This window comes from Barbus barbus (assembly GCF_936440315.1).
Source record: "Barbus barbus genome assembly, chromosome: 42".
NCBI lineage: Eukaryota > Metazoa > Chordata > Actinopteri > Cypriniformes > Cyprinidae > Barbus > Barbus barbus.
In genome coordinates, this window is record NC_136720.1 from 16,715,747 (window position 1) to 16,732,129 (window position 16,383).

General features: G+C 35.5%; 1 protein-coding gene across 4 annotated transcripts in view; it reads right to left on the minus strand.

Moving 5' to 3' along the window:
* Positions 1-1,131: 1,131 nt before the first annotated feature.
* LOC306861156 (ATP-binding cassette sub-family C member 9-like) overlaps positions 1,132-16,383 on the minus strand; it is a 35,744-nt gene continuing 20,492 nt past the window's right edge. For 2 of the 4 annotated variants that reach the window (XM_079403269.1, XM_079403268.1), the window contains 18 exons: positions 15,720-15,857; positions 15,431-15,556; positions 14,868-14,967; positions 14,507-14,784; positions 14,262-14,413; positions 14,085-14,154; positions 13,721-13,878; positions 12,969-13,061; positions 12,442-12,544; positions 11,502-11,603; positions 11,287-11,407; positions 10,283-10,413; positions 9,080-9,158; positions 7,126-7,234; positions 4,380-4,483; positions 4,013-4,146; positions 3,570-3,632; positions 1,132-1,787 (listed from right to left, as the gene is read on the minus strand). In XM_079403269.1, the coding sequence (XP_079259395.1) occupies positions 1,650-1,787; positions 3,570-3,632; positions 4,013-4,146; positions 4,380-4,483; positions 7,126-7,234; positions 9,080-9,158; positions 10,283-10,413; positions 11,287-11,407; positions 11,502-11,603; positions 12,442-12,544; positions 12,969-13,061; positions 13,721-13,878; positions 14,085-14,154; positions 14,262-14,413; positions 14,507-14,784; positions 14,868-14,967; positions 15,431-15,556; positions 15,720-15,857 (2,199 nt within the window). In that variant the 3' untranslated portion in view covers positions 1,132-1,649. Of the gene's footprint in view, positions 1,788-3,569; positions 3,633-4,012; positions 4,147-4,379; positions 4,484-7,125; positions 7,235-9,079; positions 9,159-10,282; positions 10,414-11,286; positions 11,408-11,501; positions 11,604-12,441; positions 12,545-12,968; positions 13,062-13,720; positions 13,879-14,084; positions 14,155-14,261; positions 14,785-14,867; positions 14,968-15,430; positions 15,557-15,719; positions 15,858-16,383 lie in introns of all 4 variants that reach the window. The other 2 variants (XM_079403267.1, XM_079403266.1) reach the window with 1 other exon arrangement.

The window sequence follows — 16,383 nt, forward strand, 5'->3', positions numbered from 1 at the left end:
TTTTTTCTTTGCCATTTAGTAAATAGTTTTCAGTTTTATAATTGTTTTACATTTTTTAATAATTGTTTTGCTGAATATTAGTGCCTGTGCAAAGGCACTCAACAGAGATAGGCTAAGTAAACACGCAAAGCAATTTTTATTTTCATTTCAGTGTATACAAAAAAGTTAGGCAAATGCTGTTAAATCCTTATGATACAAATGCCATAGTAATTACATAGGCCTATGCACATTTAAAACAGTCCATCATGACTAACATGCAAATACCTGAAATTTTAAGTAATTACAAAAAACCTTGAAATGTTTTTGACTTAAATGTGCTGCTGTTGGCTCTTAGTTAAGTTTTACATCATGTTTACATATCACCAGAGTGCGTAAAGTGTGTCAGTTGCATTTTTACGCACATGGTTGCGTTCACAAGTTACTGGAATATCACTGCTCAAGTGTAACATCACAGCTCACTGCAAATATTCAGCAAATCACCGGCCCTGACAGTCAGCATCCAGTGAACGGAACGATTTCCCACAGTGGTTCCAGCTATGCATCATTTTACTGCAGGGACAAAGTGTCACTTACAACATATTGTTTAGATCATCTTTGGTTGTAACTTCCAGAAAGCAGAGCTATCAAATAAAGAAAGCTGAAGGTTAAAGGGTGAAAGGGAGGTGAGGGTACAGATTGGCACTCCATTAAAGGACGAGGACATTATGTGTACAATATATCGCTTGGCTGCACAAAGACTGCAGACTCGTTTTGACATCCCTATAATAAAACGTCATAGCGGCTTAGAAGAGAGAAATTACATGGTTTGAAATGATATTTAACTTGTAGTGTACTCAGAAAAAGTGTAGGCCTGTTTGCTTAGAGCATTAAAATATAAGGTAAATCTTTTCTGGTGTTTTTATAGGGTGAAGATAAAACGTCCTCTCTCTCTCTTTCTTTCTCTCTCTATCTCTATCTCTATCTCTATCTCTCTCTATATATATATATATATATATATATATATATATATATATATATATATGTGTGTGAAATTCACCCTCTTTGGGTTTTGGATAAGGAGCAAATGTAAAACGGTATATTACTTAATTAAGAGTGATACAACATTGTCACCAAAGGAAAAAACTAGGTTTTTGGTTAAGTAATTTGTATAAGAGGAATACAGTACAAAGTATAAAATACAATCAGTTTTGTATATAGGGTGTGAATAACACATTAGGGTTGATCTGGTGGATATTGCAGGACTCCCCAGAAAGTGAGGGCTCACCACAGGTATGTGAGGTGTGCAGGCTTTGGGGAGCCAGCTATATTTGTCCTCCTTCCCTAAATCTGTATCAGCAATGCACTTCAGACAGACAGACAAGAGCGTCAGGCCTCAACCGGACAGACGTGCTCTGTACAGTGTTGGTACTAATCAAAACACAGTTGATAAATGCTTATTGCTTATGCGTTTCAGAGTACATCAATTTAGAAAAAGAACCGTAAGGTAAGAAAATGCTAAAAAAAGAGTCTAATACTGAGCTTCATATAAAACAATAACAGTTCAGAGTCTGTGTGTAGGAGTCCTTTACGATGCAACTCCCAAAAATGGCTCCCATTTTTCTCATAAGGCCAAAAGCGGTATAAATCAATGCGGTGACGGAGATGACTGACTACATGTCGGCTTTGACGAAGGATGCAAATAAGCTGTCCTCTTGTTCCATTAGAATCTCTGGTTTTCCATTCTCCATGATGCTTCCTCGCTTCATCACAATGACTATATCAGCCGTCAGGATAGTGTGGACACGATGCTGTGGAAAACAGGCGCAATCAAGTAGATGTGTGCAAATGTATTTCTATTAAAGCATCATTTTAGCTGTTGAGATTGTTTAACTATCCCCTTTTGTTGCTCAAATCGCTGCCGGATTCTGTAATTAGAGTAAAACATCAAGCTGCTGTTTACAGTCTAAATGAAAACCAGCTTGAGGGAACGTTACAATCATCTTATCCATTTCCAGCGCACAAAACGGTAGCAGGTGCAGGCCTCTCATTCGGTGAAACTCACAAAGAGCCCTGAAATAACTTGGCCCATCTATCATAAACGCCAAAGGTTAGCATCATTTTTAGTTTTTATTAATATTTTATCTTTTATTTTTATATTTTAAATTCAGGTTAAAGTTTTAGTAATGTCAGGTTTTTCATTTTTAGTCTTTAAATAAATATCTCTATCTATTTTAAATTTTATACCAGTTTTAGTTCTAATAATTTTAGTTCTCTACCTTTAACAAATAGTATCGGAGGCAATATTGCTAATTTTAGTTTAGTTTTTCATCATTTGTTTATATATTTTTTTTATTTCAACTAAATTAGTTGAACATTTCTAACAGTTGTTTTAGTTAACAACACGCAGACAACTAAATATAATTTTTCAAATTTTCGTGAAAGTGTTTTCTTGGAATACCTGGTCAGGCCTTTATGTTATATTTAAAAAAATAATAAAAACCATCAACCACAACACCTATATTGTGGCTATTTGTATTTTTAAAAATGTATTTGTCAAATTGTGTTTATTTGTTAGAAAAAAAGATAAAAGGTTCTAAAAAATTGTTAAAGATAAATGTTGACCAGGTAAAAACCAATAAATTATATTAAAAATTATTAAATAAATACATTTCAACCTAAAATCATAATGTTGAAAAAAAAGAGTAGTCAAACACTAGTCAGCTGGCTTTAGAATACACTCTAAAATTGCTGGGTTGTTTCAAGCAAACTTTGGGTCAAAAATGGACTAACCCAGCTGTTGGGTTAAAATTTTCCAATACTTTTTTAACCCAAAAGTTGTGTTAGTCCATATTTGACCCAAAGTTGGGTTGAAACAACCCAGCATTTTTTAGGGTTAGTGACTGTGCGCTGAAGTGTTCTAATAGGTTGCACACATAGGAAGCTCTTGGTTACCAACCAATGTGGCATGGCATAGGTGCCTAGGGGCGGAGCCAAGGCACGGTTACTTGTGCGTCCGGACTAAGATGCTGAAGAGGCTGTTCTCCTGTGCCAAGAGGTTAGGAGCGCTGTCACACTCTACCAGAGTCCCAGAGGAAAACACCAGCACCTGCTCCGCCTCCAAGATGGAGGAAACCAGGTGCTGTGTTAGAGGAAGAGAGACGGGTGGACAAAGAAGGAGAAAGAAGAGAGGGGAAAAGGGTGATGAGGGTGAGGAGAGGAAAATGGGTGAAAAAGTGCAGCAGACAGAGATGCATTTATTCAGAGCTCAATCGTGTTCTCTGACACAAACAGAGGCAGAAAGGCCAATTTTGTGTATCTGTTGCTCTGAATGAGAGTTTACAGTACAGACTACAGTGGCTGCAGGCTTATAATATTCTTATGAGCCAATTTGTTAATGCCAAGAGATTGATAGTGACTGATTATCAGCTGTCAGAAGTGGTGAAAAAATGACGAAGTCAGAGAAAGGATTGAAGATGTCAAAGCCTGGCAAGCATTAAAAGTCCTTTTATCCCTTTAAAGATCTACTTCTATATTTCTGTGCCCATTTCTTATACAGACCAGCAAAATAAAGTTGATATAGGGTAACTTACTGCTATAGTGACAACCGTCCGATCAGCAAATGCAGTCATCACCACTTTCTGAAGAATATTTTCCTGTTGAATTTACCACAAAAAACATTTGAATACAAAAAAAAGTTTTTCCAGCATTCAGCGTTCAGAAATTATGCGTTCTTTCCAAAACACGACCCAAACAAGAATCGATAATTATGAGAATAAAGTCAAAATTATGACCTCAGAAAAAAACTCAGAATTATGAGAGAAAATGTCCAAATGCTTTGTCATAATTATGCTAATAATGCTTTTTTTCCTCATAATTGCAACGCTTTCGTAAACCTGATTTCATCTCAGAATTTTGACTTATGATGTAGTATCTCATAATTTCGACTTTTTATGTCATCGTTATGGTTTACCAAATCATGATTGTTTTCTTTTGGAATGGAAATGGTCTTCCGTAGATGTATATGTGGTTTTACCGTGGCCATGTCTATAGAAGCTGTCGCCTCATCCATAATTAGGATGCTGCTTTTGCGGACAAAGGCCCGTGCAAGACAGAAGAGCTGTCTTTGTCCCACGCTGAAGTTCTCCCCTCCTTCTGTCACCACAGCGTCTGGGGAATGACATACGTACAGCATGATGCTTTACAGCTGTTCAGATCGACCAAATATCACTTATCACTAAATAAAACTGAATGCTTAAGGTCATCATGAAAAGGTCAGAAAACTCCAGCATTTCATTGCAACAGAAAATTTTCACTCAGTATCAAAATCATGAGGTGACTGACATTATGGTGTCAGCCGATCCTGATATAAGGGCTGAACAGTTAGAAAGGATCATTCTTACCCAATCCTCCTGGGAGTGCTTTCACCATATTCTTCAACTGAGCGATTTCAAGCGCTTCCCAAAGCCTGTCATCAGTGCAAGTGCACTCGGGGTCAAGATTTAACCTAAAAATGCAAAGATGCAAACAAAAGCATGCATAAAAAGAATTAGCAGACATTCAAATCGCCCAAAATTAAAACTGCCATAATTTCATCATGTCGTTACAAACCCATAAAAAGACAAAAGGAGACATTTAGCAGAATGTTCATGCTGCTCTTTTTCTTACAATGAAAGTGAAGGAAGACTGGGCTAAAAAAGCACCATAAAAGTATGACTCGTGCGCTATATTCAAGTCCTCTGAAGTTATATGATAATATTGTGTAAGTAACAGTATCCTTATTCAATAGTCAAGGGCTTAATCACTGGTTTAAATATGCGGTATTTTAAAAGTTTGGTGTCGGTAAGATTTTTTCTTTTTTAAAGAATTATCAATTATTTTATTCATCAAGGATGCATTAAATTGATCAAAAGAGACAGTAAATACATTTATAATGTTACAAAAGATTTCTAATTCAGATAAATGCTATTTAAAAATGTTCTAATCCTTAAAAAAATTTATCACTGTTTCAACAAAATTATAAAGTAGCACAAATTCAGCATTAATGATGTTTCTAGTGCACCAAATTAGGATTTTACAAGGATTTCTGAAGGATTATTTGACACTGAAGACTGGAGTAATGGCTGCTGAAAATTCAGATTTGCCATCACAGGAATAAATTATATTTTAAAATAAATTAAAATAAAAAACAGTTACTTGAAATTGTAGTAATATTTCACTGTTTAACTGTAATTTGGGCCAAATAAATTACAGTTTTTGTGAACATAAGATACTTCTTTCAAAAACCTTAAAAAATAAGCATCACTTTCATTGTATGGAAAAGAGCAGCTTAGTCATTCTTCAAAATAACTCTTTTCTTGTTCCACTTAAGAAAGATGTGGGACATCATCAGCTTGAATAAATATGACAGAATTGCATTTTTTGGATGAACTTTAGCTTCTAATGAATAACACACTCAGGGGACGTAGTGTTAATGCACCCAATGACCATAAGAGGAAATGTTAATGAACCCATATTCACATCCGTTTTAACACACTGGGAAATGGATTCCAACTACAGCTTCTTCCTTTATGGCCCTACATTTTCCGAAATTAAAATCAAGGAAAGATTTGCTGTACTAATAACTTGTATGCTCTGTCTCCTGGGCCCAATGATCCATTAGGCCTGCTTCGTATAAACATTGTCATGACAACAGCTTGCCCAAAACCATTCCCAGACGACTTGTGATGGTGGTTCAGTTTTATTTTCTTTCTTATCCCTTGGCGGCCTCTTTTAACAAACCCCATATGCTCACTGTCTTCAGAAACAAACATGACACTGAGTATCCGTGAGAAGTTCAAACAAGCTTGAAGTCGAGGACACTTGTAGATACATATTGAACATCCAGTGAAATAAATATTTAAAGGGGTCCTATTATGCTTTTTCACTTTTTGAATTTTAGTCAGTGTGTAGTGTGTATGTTTGGGCATAAAACGATCTACAAAGTTACAAATCTCAAAGTCCACTCCAAAGGGAGATATTTCATTTTTTTTAAAATCCCTTTTCAAGAACTACAGCGAACGGCTCGTTTGGACTACAAAGTTGTTTTCCTGTATTTGTGACATCATAAATTGTAAATCCCGCCTATGGAAATTTGAATGGTTGGCGGTGGGGAGAACGCTTGGTTGAGCTCTGCACGTTTCAAAATTGAAACCCAGTGCGGGTGTTTTTATATCACTGTATTTCTGATGGAAACCGACTGTTTTCAGAAAATCTTGGATGTTCAAACTGTATAACAGTTTCAGTGCAATTCAAGTTATAATGTTAGAATTAAAATAATAAACATAATACATAATACATATTACCGTTGCACTTATCTGTACATAGTCAATGCAGTTATTTTTAAGCTGTTGTTGACATCCCATCTAAAACGTGATTTAGCCAAAAACAACAACAACATTGCCAATTTGATATGTCTTGCCGTATCGGTGCGTGCAAAGGTTCTGCGTGATCCTCTTGTTCAATATTCTCGAGGTCTGAATTGATATGGCAATATTGACGAACTTGCTGGTCTGGCAAGGGGCGGGGCAATACTGAAACACCGTCTAAGCTGTTCGCCAATCACAACGCACTGGGACAGCTACATAATCACAACACATTTTGTTTTTTCGGAAGGCGGGCCTTCATCAAACCCGGAACTAATCAAGCCGTTTGGGCCAGGCTGGGGAGAAAGGTATTGTAATAATGTAAATTATGTGAAAAATAATGTGATTTTTCAAACCACCAAGCATGAGAGCATGTTCTAGTACACCCCCAAAACAAAATCAAGACTTTGTAATAGAGCATAATAGGACACTGTTCGAAAAGAAACATATAGGGGAATAAAATACTAAATCCATAAGAATGTATAGCTTATTCTGAGAACAGCAGTATATCAAAACGCCCCTATTTCACGTCCTGGCGTTCCCTGTGTTTTGTAAATGATCTGTGTTTATGCCGAACTTCTGATTAAAAATGTCAGGCAGGAAGTGCATGTTTATTGTCCCTGGTCTTGTCTGTTTGGGTCAGTTCAGCCTTAGTGAGTGTGCGTGAGGTGCATGCATTACACAGATACAAATGTATTTTTGTGTCTGTTTGTATGTTTGAGCGAGCATGTTTGCTTGTTTATACCGGATGGACCCGCTGAACAGCACTGGATCCTGTAGAATGATTGACAGACGGGATCTCAGGGTTTGGAGTGGAAGCCTGTAGATGTCAATGCCATCAATAACAATCTTTCCTAGAGCAAACAACGCACAAGTTTTGAATTAGATTTTATTTTTATATGTTCAGTCGTCATTAGTTTAATTATTTTATGTGCTTTTATTGTTTTTTATAATTTTTTTATTTTTATATTTAGCTTTAATTTATTTTTATTTCAGTTTAAGTTTGATTAATTTTAACTTTCAGTTAGTTACCAAAGCAGTATCTAATTTGTTTGTTTTCAAGTTTTTCACCTAATATTTATATTTTTGTTTATTTTAAGTTTATTTGTTTGTATGTTTGTTTTAATTTTCATTATTTATAATTGAACAATATTTAATAGTTTTAAGAATAACAACACTGGTTTATATTTAGCTCATATTAATTGAAAAACTACACTGATATTTGTATTTATTTATTTAAATGTATTTAATTTTATTCTTATTTATTTAATTTTCTATTATTATTTATTATTTTTGACATTTTTAATAACTTAACTTTAGTTAAAAATAACACCACTGGTTTATATTTATATTTTTAACTTTTATTTAAATATTGAGAATTATTTTATTGATTTTTAAAAATCAATTTAATTTATTTTTATTTGTTTATTATTTATTATTTTAACAATTTTAATAGTTTTAATTTTAGTTAACATCTCTAGTTTATATTTTATATTTAGCTCATATTAATTGAGAAACTACACTGATTAATTAATTAATTAATTAATTTAATTTGAGTTAAACCATTTAAAAGGTGTTTATAAATGGCAATGAGTTACAGCACATAAAACACTTTCTATTATATACCAATATAAATTTAATATTAACTCCATAGATGTGTTTTGCATCAGTTACCAGATATTTAACATATCTAACTATATAAGATATAGCTATATTTAGCTCCTCGCAAAATCTCAAACTAATCGCAATAACATTTTTTCTTCTTTCCCTGAAGGATTGTTTTAGTAGCTTTGGGTGTTCAGGTCAGTTTACAATAACTTGACTTTAATACATAGTGGTCTGTAGTGGATATCAGGAGACCAAACACCGCTCTTAAGATTTTCATTTTACCTTTATATGGACACAGTGAAGAGAGAGTCCATGCACTTTTGATTTAAAACATCTCTAACAGCCGTGCTCATGTGGACAAAACGGCATGCACTGTTTGATTTGGCTAAAGATTTATTTTGACTAAGACAAATATGGTAATGCTGCACGCTGAAAAAATATGATAAAACTCACAGAGAAAATAAATGTGATGTATTTTTGTTTGTCATAATAATAAAATCAATATCCCTAAAATAACACTATTTAGTTATAACTGTTATTTATAGCATTGCTTTAATTCTTATTTTTCTTTAATTACTAAGGAAAGAAGTAGAGATTTTTTTTTAAATGCATTAGTGAACGTTGTACTAAATATATTGCATGATTTAGATAACAGCTTTTTTAAAACACTGTCTGTTTGATATCTTACAACAAATGAAGCTATGGTTCCGTTTTAAATCAAACAGGCAAAGAAATTCTGTCAATAATGACAGTAAGACTCAACAGATCTCTATGGTTAATGTCTAAATATAACATCATGGCTGCTTGTCAAAGTGACAGTAACCATAAGGTAAAAGAACAAACACTGGAAAAGAAATAAATGTTTCTAGGGTAAGCAGCTGAGGACATTAAAAATAACTTTATCAAAAACGTCCACAGCTTTTCTTTTTTTTTCTCCTCCATATTTTCCAAACTCTTTTTTTTCTACTTTAGAGATCCAGGGTCAGCTTCTCCCCAGCAGCAAGCTTGACATACATCTGAGCACTGTAATGCTCAGTGAACCATAATAGTTCATTAAATAGAGACTTGGAAGATGTCCTGGGAAGACCTACCTTCGAAAACATCCACCATGTTGAAGAAGGCCAGAGACAGCGAAGACTTTCCACTGCCCGTTCTGCCACAGATGCCCACCTGGGACAAAAAGAACAACACGTAAGCACTTGACACAGCCTGACATTTTCAGATTGCTTTTGTATAAACACGCTCAGGGCTGCTCTCCTAAATTACACAAACTAGTGCTGACAGTTACAGTTCCCATGTCACAAGAAGCAATCTGTGCTGTCGTACTCGTATATTGAGAGCCAGGGCACCTATTAAAAACAAGTTAGACTAATAAAGATAAACGCTTATGATGGAATTGCAAATTGCGTAGGTTTTGCTACACTGTGTAGTTGATATTCAGGCAGAGATTAACTGTGGTTTCACAGTGCAATGAGAAAATAAACGCTACAGTGACAAAACCGCACGTGCGTGTTATGTGCTACAACAGGTCGATCGGTATCAGGACTACCAAATTCTCATTGTCAGCTTTGGTTGGAGGTTGTGGCATCTAGGACCAATTTAATAATATGTTTGAGGGTTACGGGCAACATTCATTAGACAGATTGAGAGTAATAATATTGTTTATTTATTGAACTGTTATTTTAACATTATTAATATACTATTGTAGTATTTATTAATCATTTGAATTAAACTGTTTTCTTCATTTTAATTTTATAATGTGCTTTTATTATTTTTATTAGTTTTTTAAATCATATATTTCTATTTAGTTTTAATTTTGATTCAGTTTTAGCTAGGGCTGTTAAATCGATTAATCATGATTAATCGCATCCAAAATAAATATTTACATGTATGTGTGTTTATTTACAGTATATATACATATAGAGACAGTACACACACAAATATTATGTAAGCAAAAACATTTAAGATATATATATATATATATATATATGCAATATATATATGCGCAATATATATATGCACATACAAAATTTACACATGTAAATGTAATGTATATTTTACTTTCACTTCATTTAAATGATCGAAAACCATTTTTAATAATGGTTTAATAATTATTTATTGCTTAGTAAACCCATATTGAATAGCTGTTTAACCATACTTGCCTATTCATACAACATGAATTAAATATTTACTTTAAAACTGAAAAACAATTTGGATAAAGTAAAAAAAAAATAAAAATAAAAAAATAAAGATGCAAAAGTAAATAATTTTTTTGAGAGTGGCTTATTGTGTACCTTTTGCCCAGGGTTGATGTGTGCATTGACGTGTTTGAGGACGGGTTTGAGCATGGTGTCATAACGGACACACAAATCATGGATCTTTATCTCTCCATGCTGCGGCCAGTCCTCCGGTACCTGTGAGACATCTGAAATAAAAAAGTGAATATTTATATATTCAATATTATAACTGTTGTGAGATAAAATATAGCAAAACTGACATATCTGACTGGTTATGTGATCTCAACATGACGGCATCATGAGGGGCTACCATGTTCATGTGGAATAAAATAAAATTTTTGGGCCACCAATTGTGGCATAATTACATGTGAGTGCATATCATTAATTTCTTTAGGCACAAAACCTTTTTAAGTGTAAAAAACATACTGCACCTTTAACCTTTAAAGCATGTTTATGGATATAATTTAGTTTACAGTATGGTTAACTACAGAATGTTCCTTTCTGCCCAGTCAGTGGATTAAGTGCTGCCACACATGACTTTATCTGAGGAGAGTATAAAGTAGCCATAACACCGATACATCAATGGCAACAAAAAACTCAGAACACTGCAAGTGAGCCCTTTTTATCAAGCTGCAATTAACACAGCTATATATGGTGTCCAAATGTCAAAGTTTAGTCTCATACCTACTGCTATCCAGGCCAGTTTTCCATTATGTCACTGAGAAGTAGATGGAGAATAAACTATTGTTTCAGTCTAACAGTGGCGCTAACAGGCTATAGCTAAAACTTCTCCTTTTTCTCAGCTCATTCCTGCTTTGTCTCTAGAGGCGAGCGTTTAGACTCTACATACTAAACGCCCTTTCACGATGCTCTCAGTGGTTTGTGTCAGGTCGCTCTGTCCTAATGCACTAAAATGTGAGAAAATGCACATGTAGCAGCGCTTTGGAAGCCAGAAATATGTTTTTTTTATCTAGTAGGTATAAATCTTAATTTAGAGTCTAAATAATACTGTGGATAATCATTAAAAACGATACTAATAGTGTCAGGAAAGGATTTATTACCCATGGATCCCTCATAGTTCTCAGATTCTGTGCTGAGGAAGCTGTTGACCTTCTTTACCGCAGCCATCTGGACCTCCAGGTCTGCCAGATTCCTCACCACCCAGTTCAGGTAGTTTGTCACCTTAACACAAAGCATGTTGAGGACTTTTAAGTGCTTTTAAATCACAGATGACCACTAGAAATTCAATAAAGCTGTGTTTAAATGGATAACTCACAGTGAGGGCGTATGTTAGACCAAGTCCAACCAGACCAGACTGAGATGTGGACCAGATCGCTGTCACTGCTGCAGTAAGGACAATCACAGCACCCAGATAATCCTGAGAGGAAAATACAAATGCTATTATTATATAGGGATTTTAAGATACCAAGGTTAGTTGGTAATAATACAATTAATTAAATGTTATAAGTCAATTGTTAATATAAATATTAATGAATTAAATTTAAAAAATCTCTATTCTACATCTCATGAGAAAATGTAAGTATTTTTTGGAGAACCCCCCTCCCCCCATAAAGCTCCACCCCTAAAACTAACTCTCAGTGGGGCGTAAGCATATGTACAAAAACGTATAAATTGGACCGTACGAATTCATATGAATTAGCCAGTAATATGCCAAAATGTAAAATAGTTATGAGATTGTGTTGGTATTTCTATAAACAAACTTTCATGATGCTCTCAGTGATTTGTGTCTATTTTATGAGGTGGCGTTTTAGTACAGATTTGTAGGATGTGATTTATGCAAAAACATACAATTTAGGTTTAGCTCCAACCCTGAACCTAACCTTCAATGAGCCGAATATCAGAATATCATACAAAAACGTACAAATGGGATTGTACAAATTCATAAGAAAAAGTGAAAACTACTTTTCTTAGTGATATTTAATTTATCAGGAAGTAACGATTTTGTTTTCTTCAACCAGTTTGATGGAAACAGTCTTTATTCGCAAATGTTTTATTCCAATTTTGCACAACTTTGGATGGAAAACCAGCTAGTGAATGATATTTATTAAATTAATTAATTATGATAAATTAATCAGCAAGACTGTAATTTTAAACATTACATAGACTACATTCTTCATATTAACGTTGTGTTTGAAAGTTGGCTGGAGATGGTTTCTTAACAACCTATACTACAGTAAAAACTCAACTTTACTTACAGTTCTGACCTCCAGCCACCGGTTGGCAGCAGAGAGAAACAGGTAGGCCGTGTTGTTGGTGTCAGTTAGCTCCAACATCCGCTGTTTAAAGCGAGCCTCGTGCCTGGAAACAGAGACCTTTTACTTTGTGTCAAAACCATTTAGAATGTGATACAGAGCCATGACTGACTAGCTAACACAGCTGTGATTAATAAGTGCGTTCAATCCATTCACGTAAACACTCTGGAGACTTAACAGAGGAGATGAAAGCTTAATCTCTTAATGTTTATTGTTGGATTACTTTAAATCAAGGATGCGTGAATAAGCACAATGTGTTTATAAGAAATGGCCTGGAGCCACTGAGACTGCATCACTTCTGCATGGCTGATATTGTACACTATTGGCTTTGCATCATAAAGACGCATTGAATTCTGTTTTCACTCATATGCAACTACTTAGTTCTGCATCCAGTCTAGAAGAACACAGAGAGAGAAAGTGTGGTTTATTCAAACAACCACGTGCTTTCGGAAAACCCTTAGTTCACTGACCTGAATGCTCTAATGGTGGTGAGGCCCTCTGCAGTCTCAGAGAAATGACAGAGAAGAGGCAGCTGAGTGGAGTCATCGAGATCTTGCAGATCTCTGTTGGAGAAAAAGAACAGCATCAGACAATAGCGCTTAGTGTGGTTATGGATGTAAAAATGTCATTCTTATAATCATAGCTGACTTTAAAGGATTATTATCAGTAGTTATATGACACTATTGTCTTTTAGAACTGCTTTAGAGTAGAATCTGATTTGTCTCAATAGTTGACTTTCCATAATTGGTTCTGCTGTTTCCTGTTTATCTCTGAGAAAATGCTTTGACACAATCTGTATTGTTTAAAGCACTATAGAAATACAAGTGACTTGACTTTAAAGACCTTTTCTTGTGGCACACATCTGAGTGTAACATATTATCGAAAAAATTGTGCTCATAAATGAATGCAAGCTTACAATCAAATGTAAGAAAGGTTTGGTTTAAGCAAATTAAATGACTGGGGACGTCCAGCGTACATCAACAGAGGAAAGTCTGTCATTTTCACCAGAAGATCAAGTTATGACATTATGAATCCAAAAATACATGAACTTAATTCAGTCAAGTTATTTTGACATGTATGAGTTAAGCTGGGCTTACTTAATTCAGTTAAGTTAATCCTATACAAAGTCCTTAAGTAGAGATAACATGTTTCCAACGTGTAAAATCCATGATTGAATCACGTTCAGCCAAAGAGTGCATTCATCCTTCAGTGAACTACTTACTTGGAAGCAACTCGGAAGTACTTCTGAATAAAGTAGAAAGCCACAGCAAGCGGCACCAGTGCAATTAGGAAGGCAGGGGTGACGAAAGCAATGACCCCAATCGCTGAGAGACAGAGTAGAGTGGAGCGAGTGAGAGACTCTAGTGTCGAGGGAATGTGCTGTGGAGAGAGAATGAAAAAGACGCACATTAGCACGCATACGCCACATTCTTCATCTCTTTAATACGATAATGTTGACTACCACAGCACTGAGGTCACATGTTTGTGTGGAAACCCAAGGCTGCTCATCTCAGTGGGCTTAAAATGAAAGAGACGTACTTGACACTTGAATCGAACAGATCTCTTTCTGTCTGTCTTTCTCTCACCTGATCGATGATGTTGGTGTCCGCTGAGAAACGGTTCAGGATTTGTCCAAGCGGGGTGACATCAAAGAATCTAACGATGGTATAAACAATTTAATAATGATGTTCCTGGTTGAATCGATATCTCATTGTCTTCTTGACTTTCAAATTACAGTAGGTTTCATAGTAATGTGTAAGTACCTGATGGGAGCATGAATGATCTTGTTGAGGAGGTTGTGATGGAGGTTTGTAGCTGCAGCCACTCCTAGAAACTCCACAGTTAAGGAAGTGATGAGACAAAGTACTATCGCTGCTCCACACAGGATAATAAAGACTGGCACATAGGAGCGATGCTGTAAAACACCCCAAAAGCTCCATTTCAGTATAACTATAATATATAGTATGAAAGACAAGATTTCAAAGAGGAAACAGCAGTGACGTTTCACCTGAGCGGTCTGTGTGTCATCATTCCATGTGTAATTGGTTGCATTGAGAAACGGATTTGCGAGACTTTGGTTATGCGTGTTTGAGGACGTCCAAGCCGCTAGCCAATAGTCGATGGCCACCATAACCGAGTGCTTGGCCAGCTTGGACGACACCATCAGGAAGACCATGAGGAAGCCACCTGAGGAAAGGTAACGGCAGCACATCTTCCATTGGATCTTAGAACGGCGGCTGGTGGTGGTGGACATGTTGTCATCGTCATCCTCTTCCACCTCCTCCTCTATGGAATAGAAAAAAGGTGTCCAAGATGTTTTTACAAGTAAAAAATGGAAATGTTGTGCTGAAATGCTGATGAACTACTACCTTCATCCTCATCGTCAATCTGGTTCTTCGCCTCTCTGGAATAGAACGCTCTCCTCAAAGTCTTCCTCTCCAGAGTGGTCTGACTCTCCATTTCAGTCTCCTAAAACAAAGAGTCACAAACAGTTTTTCATATGCTTCTTCAAAACTGTTTAGTGTTAATTTTTTTTTTTTTACATTCTTTGTTTTAAGGCTGAAATACATCACACAACTTTTGCACTGATTTACAGTTTGGACAAGTCGATGACAGTTGCCAAAATTCATAGCCAGTCTGTGGATTTTGGGCAGCTCGAGTTGACATATGATGGCCACAGATACTTGTTTAGCGTCAGAGTGATACAAAACATGTTTTTATTATTTGTCATGCATCTCCTTGCAACAAGACACATGTTTCTGGATGAGTTTGTAGTGTTCAGAATGACTTGAAAGTCTGGTAGTATGTGATCCCTAGTCATTTAGTGTAAGATGTGCAGTTTTTCTCTGTAACCATTCACAAAGTTGGTAAGTGTATGATGCATAGTGTTTTAAAAACTGCTTAGATGAGCTGGTTTTTAAAGCAGAAGGACCTTTTCAAGCTCCTGGTCTTGTCTGTTCATCAGGGTCTTCCAGTGCTCATAGAGTTCCACATCATGAGTCTGGATGTCCTTTAAGGTCCCCTCTCTCAGCACTGAACCGTCCTTCATGGCTATTATCTACCACACAGATAAAGTAAGACAAAGTCTAAAGCCATTTGTTTTTGATTATTTTCAAGTAATTAATCTTTAATTCATCAAAAAAATCCTTTTCAGAGTCTCATGAAGAACCAGCCTCAAAATGTTTAAGGTCATCAGTCAGCAAAGAAACCCCAGTAGTTACCCAGTCAGCATGGATGAGGTACTGCAGCTTATGAGTGACCAAGACCAATGTCCGTTTGTCATCCTGAAGAAACTTCAGTATCCCCTCCTGCATCAGATGATCACTGAGGTGGATGTCCAGGGCAGAGAACGGGTCATCCTAAAGGTAAGAAACCCCAAAACTAGGATGACTCTACTTCAAAATCTACTTATAATCAATAGTACTTAAATTTTAAAAAGAAAGAAAGAAAAACTTGAATTTCAATAAAGTAAAACTGATCAAGACTTATCTAGACATTTAGGAACCTGTGCTAAATTAGCTTTGCTTTAAAAATTCTAAAAGGGGATTTTCACAGAGATGCCATAAAAGATAGATTTTGACTTCCCCAAAGAACCGTTTTTTCTTAGTGTGAAGAACTTCTAAAGAATAACCTTTTTAACCATAAAGAACCTTTTTTTAAAACCTTTTTTTTTGTGCAATGGATGTTAAAGATTCCTAATGGAACCATAGTATTTAAGAGAGTAAATACAAAATAAATTACCTTTTCAATTCAGAAAACTGTTCAAATGCAGGGATTAACTATTTCAATAGAAATGCACTTTAAATGTGCTTAAATCACTTCTCGACTGACCCGAAAAGACACCAAAACAACCCTGTTGACTTTCTAGGATGTGAGACATAACGT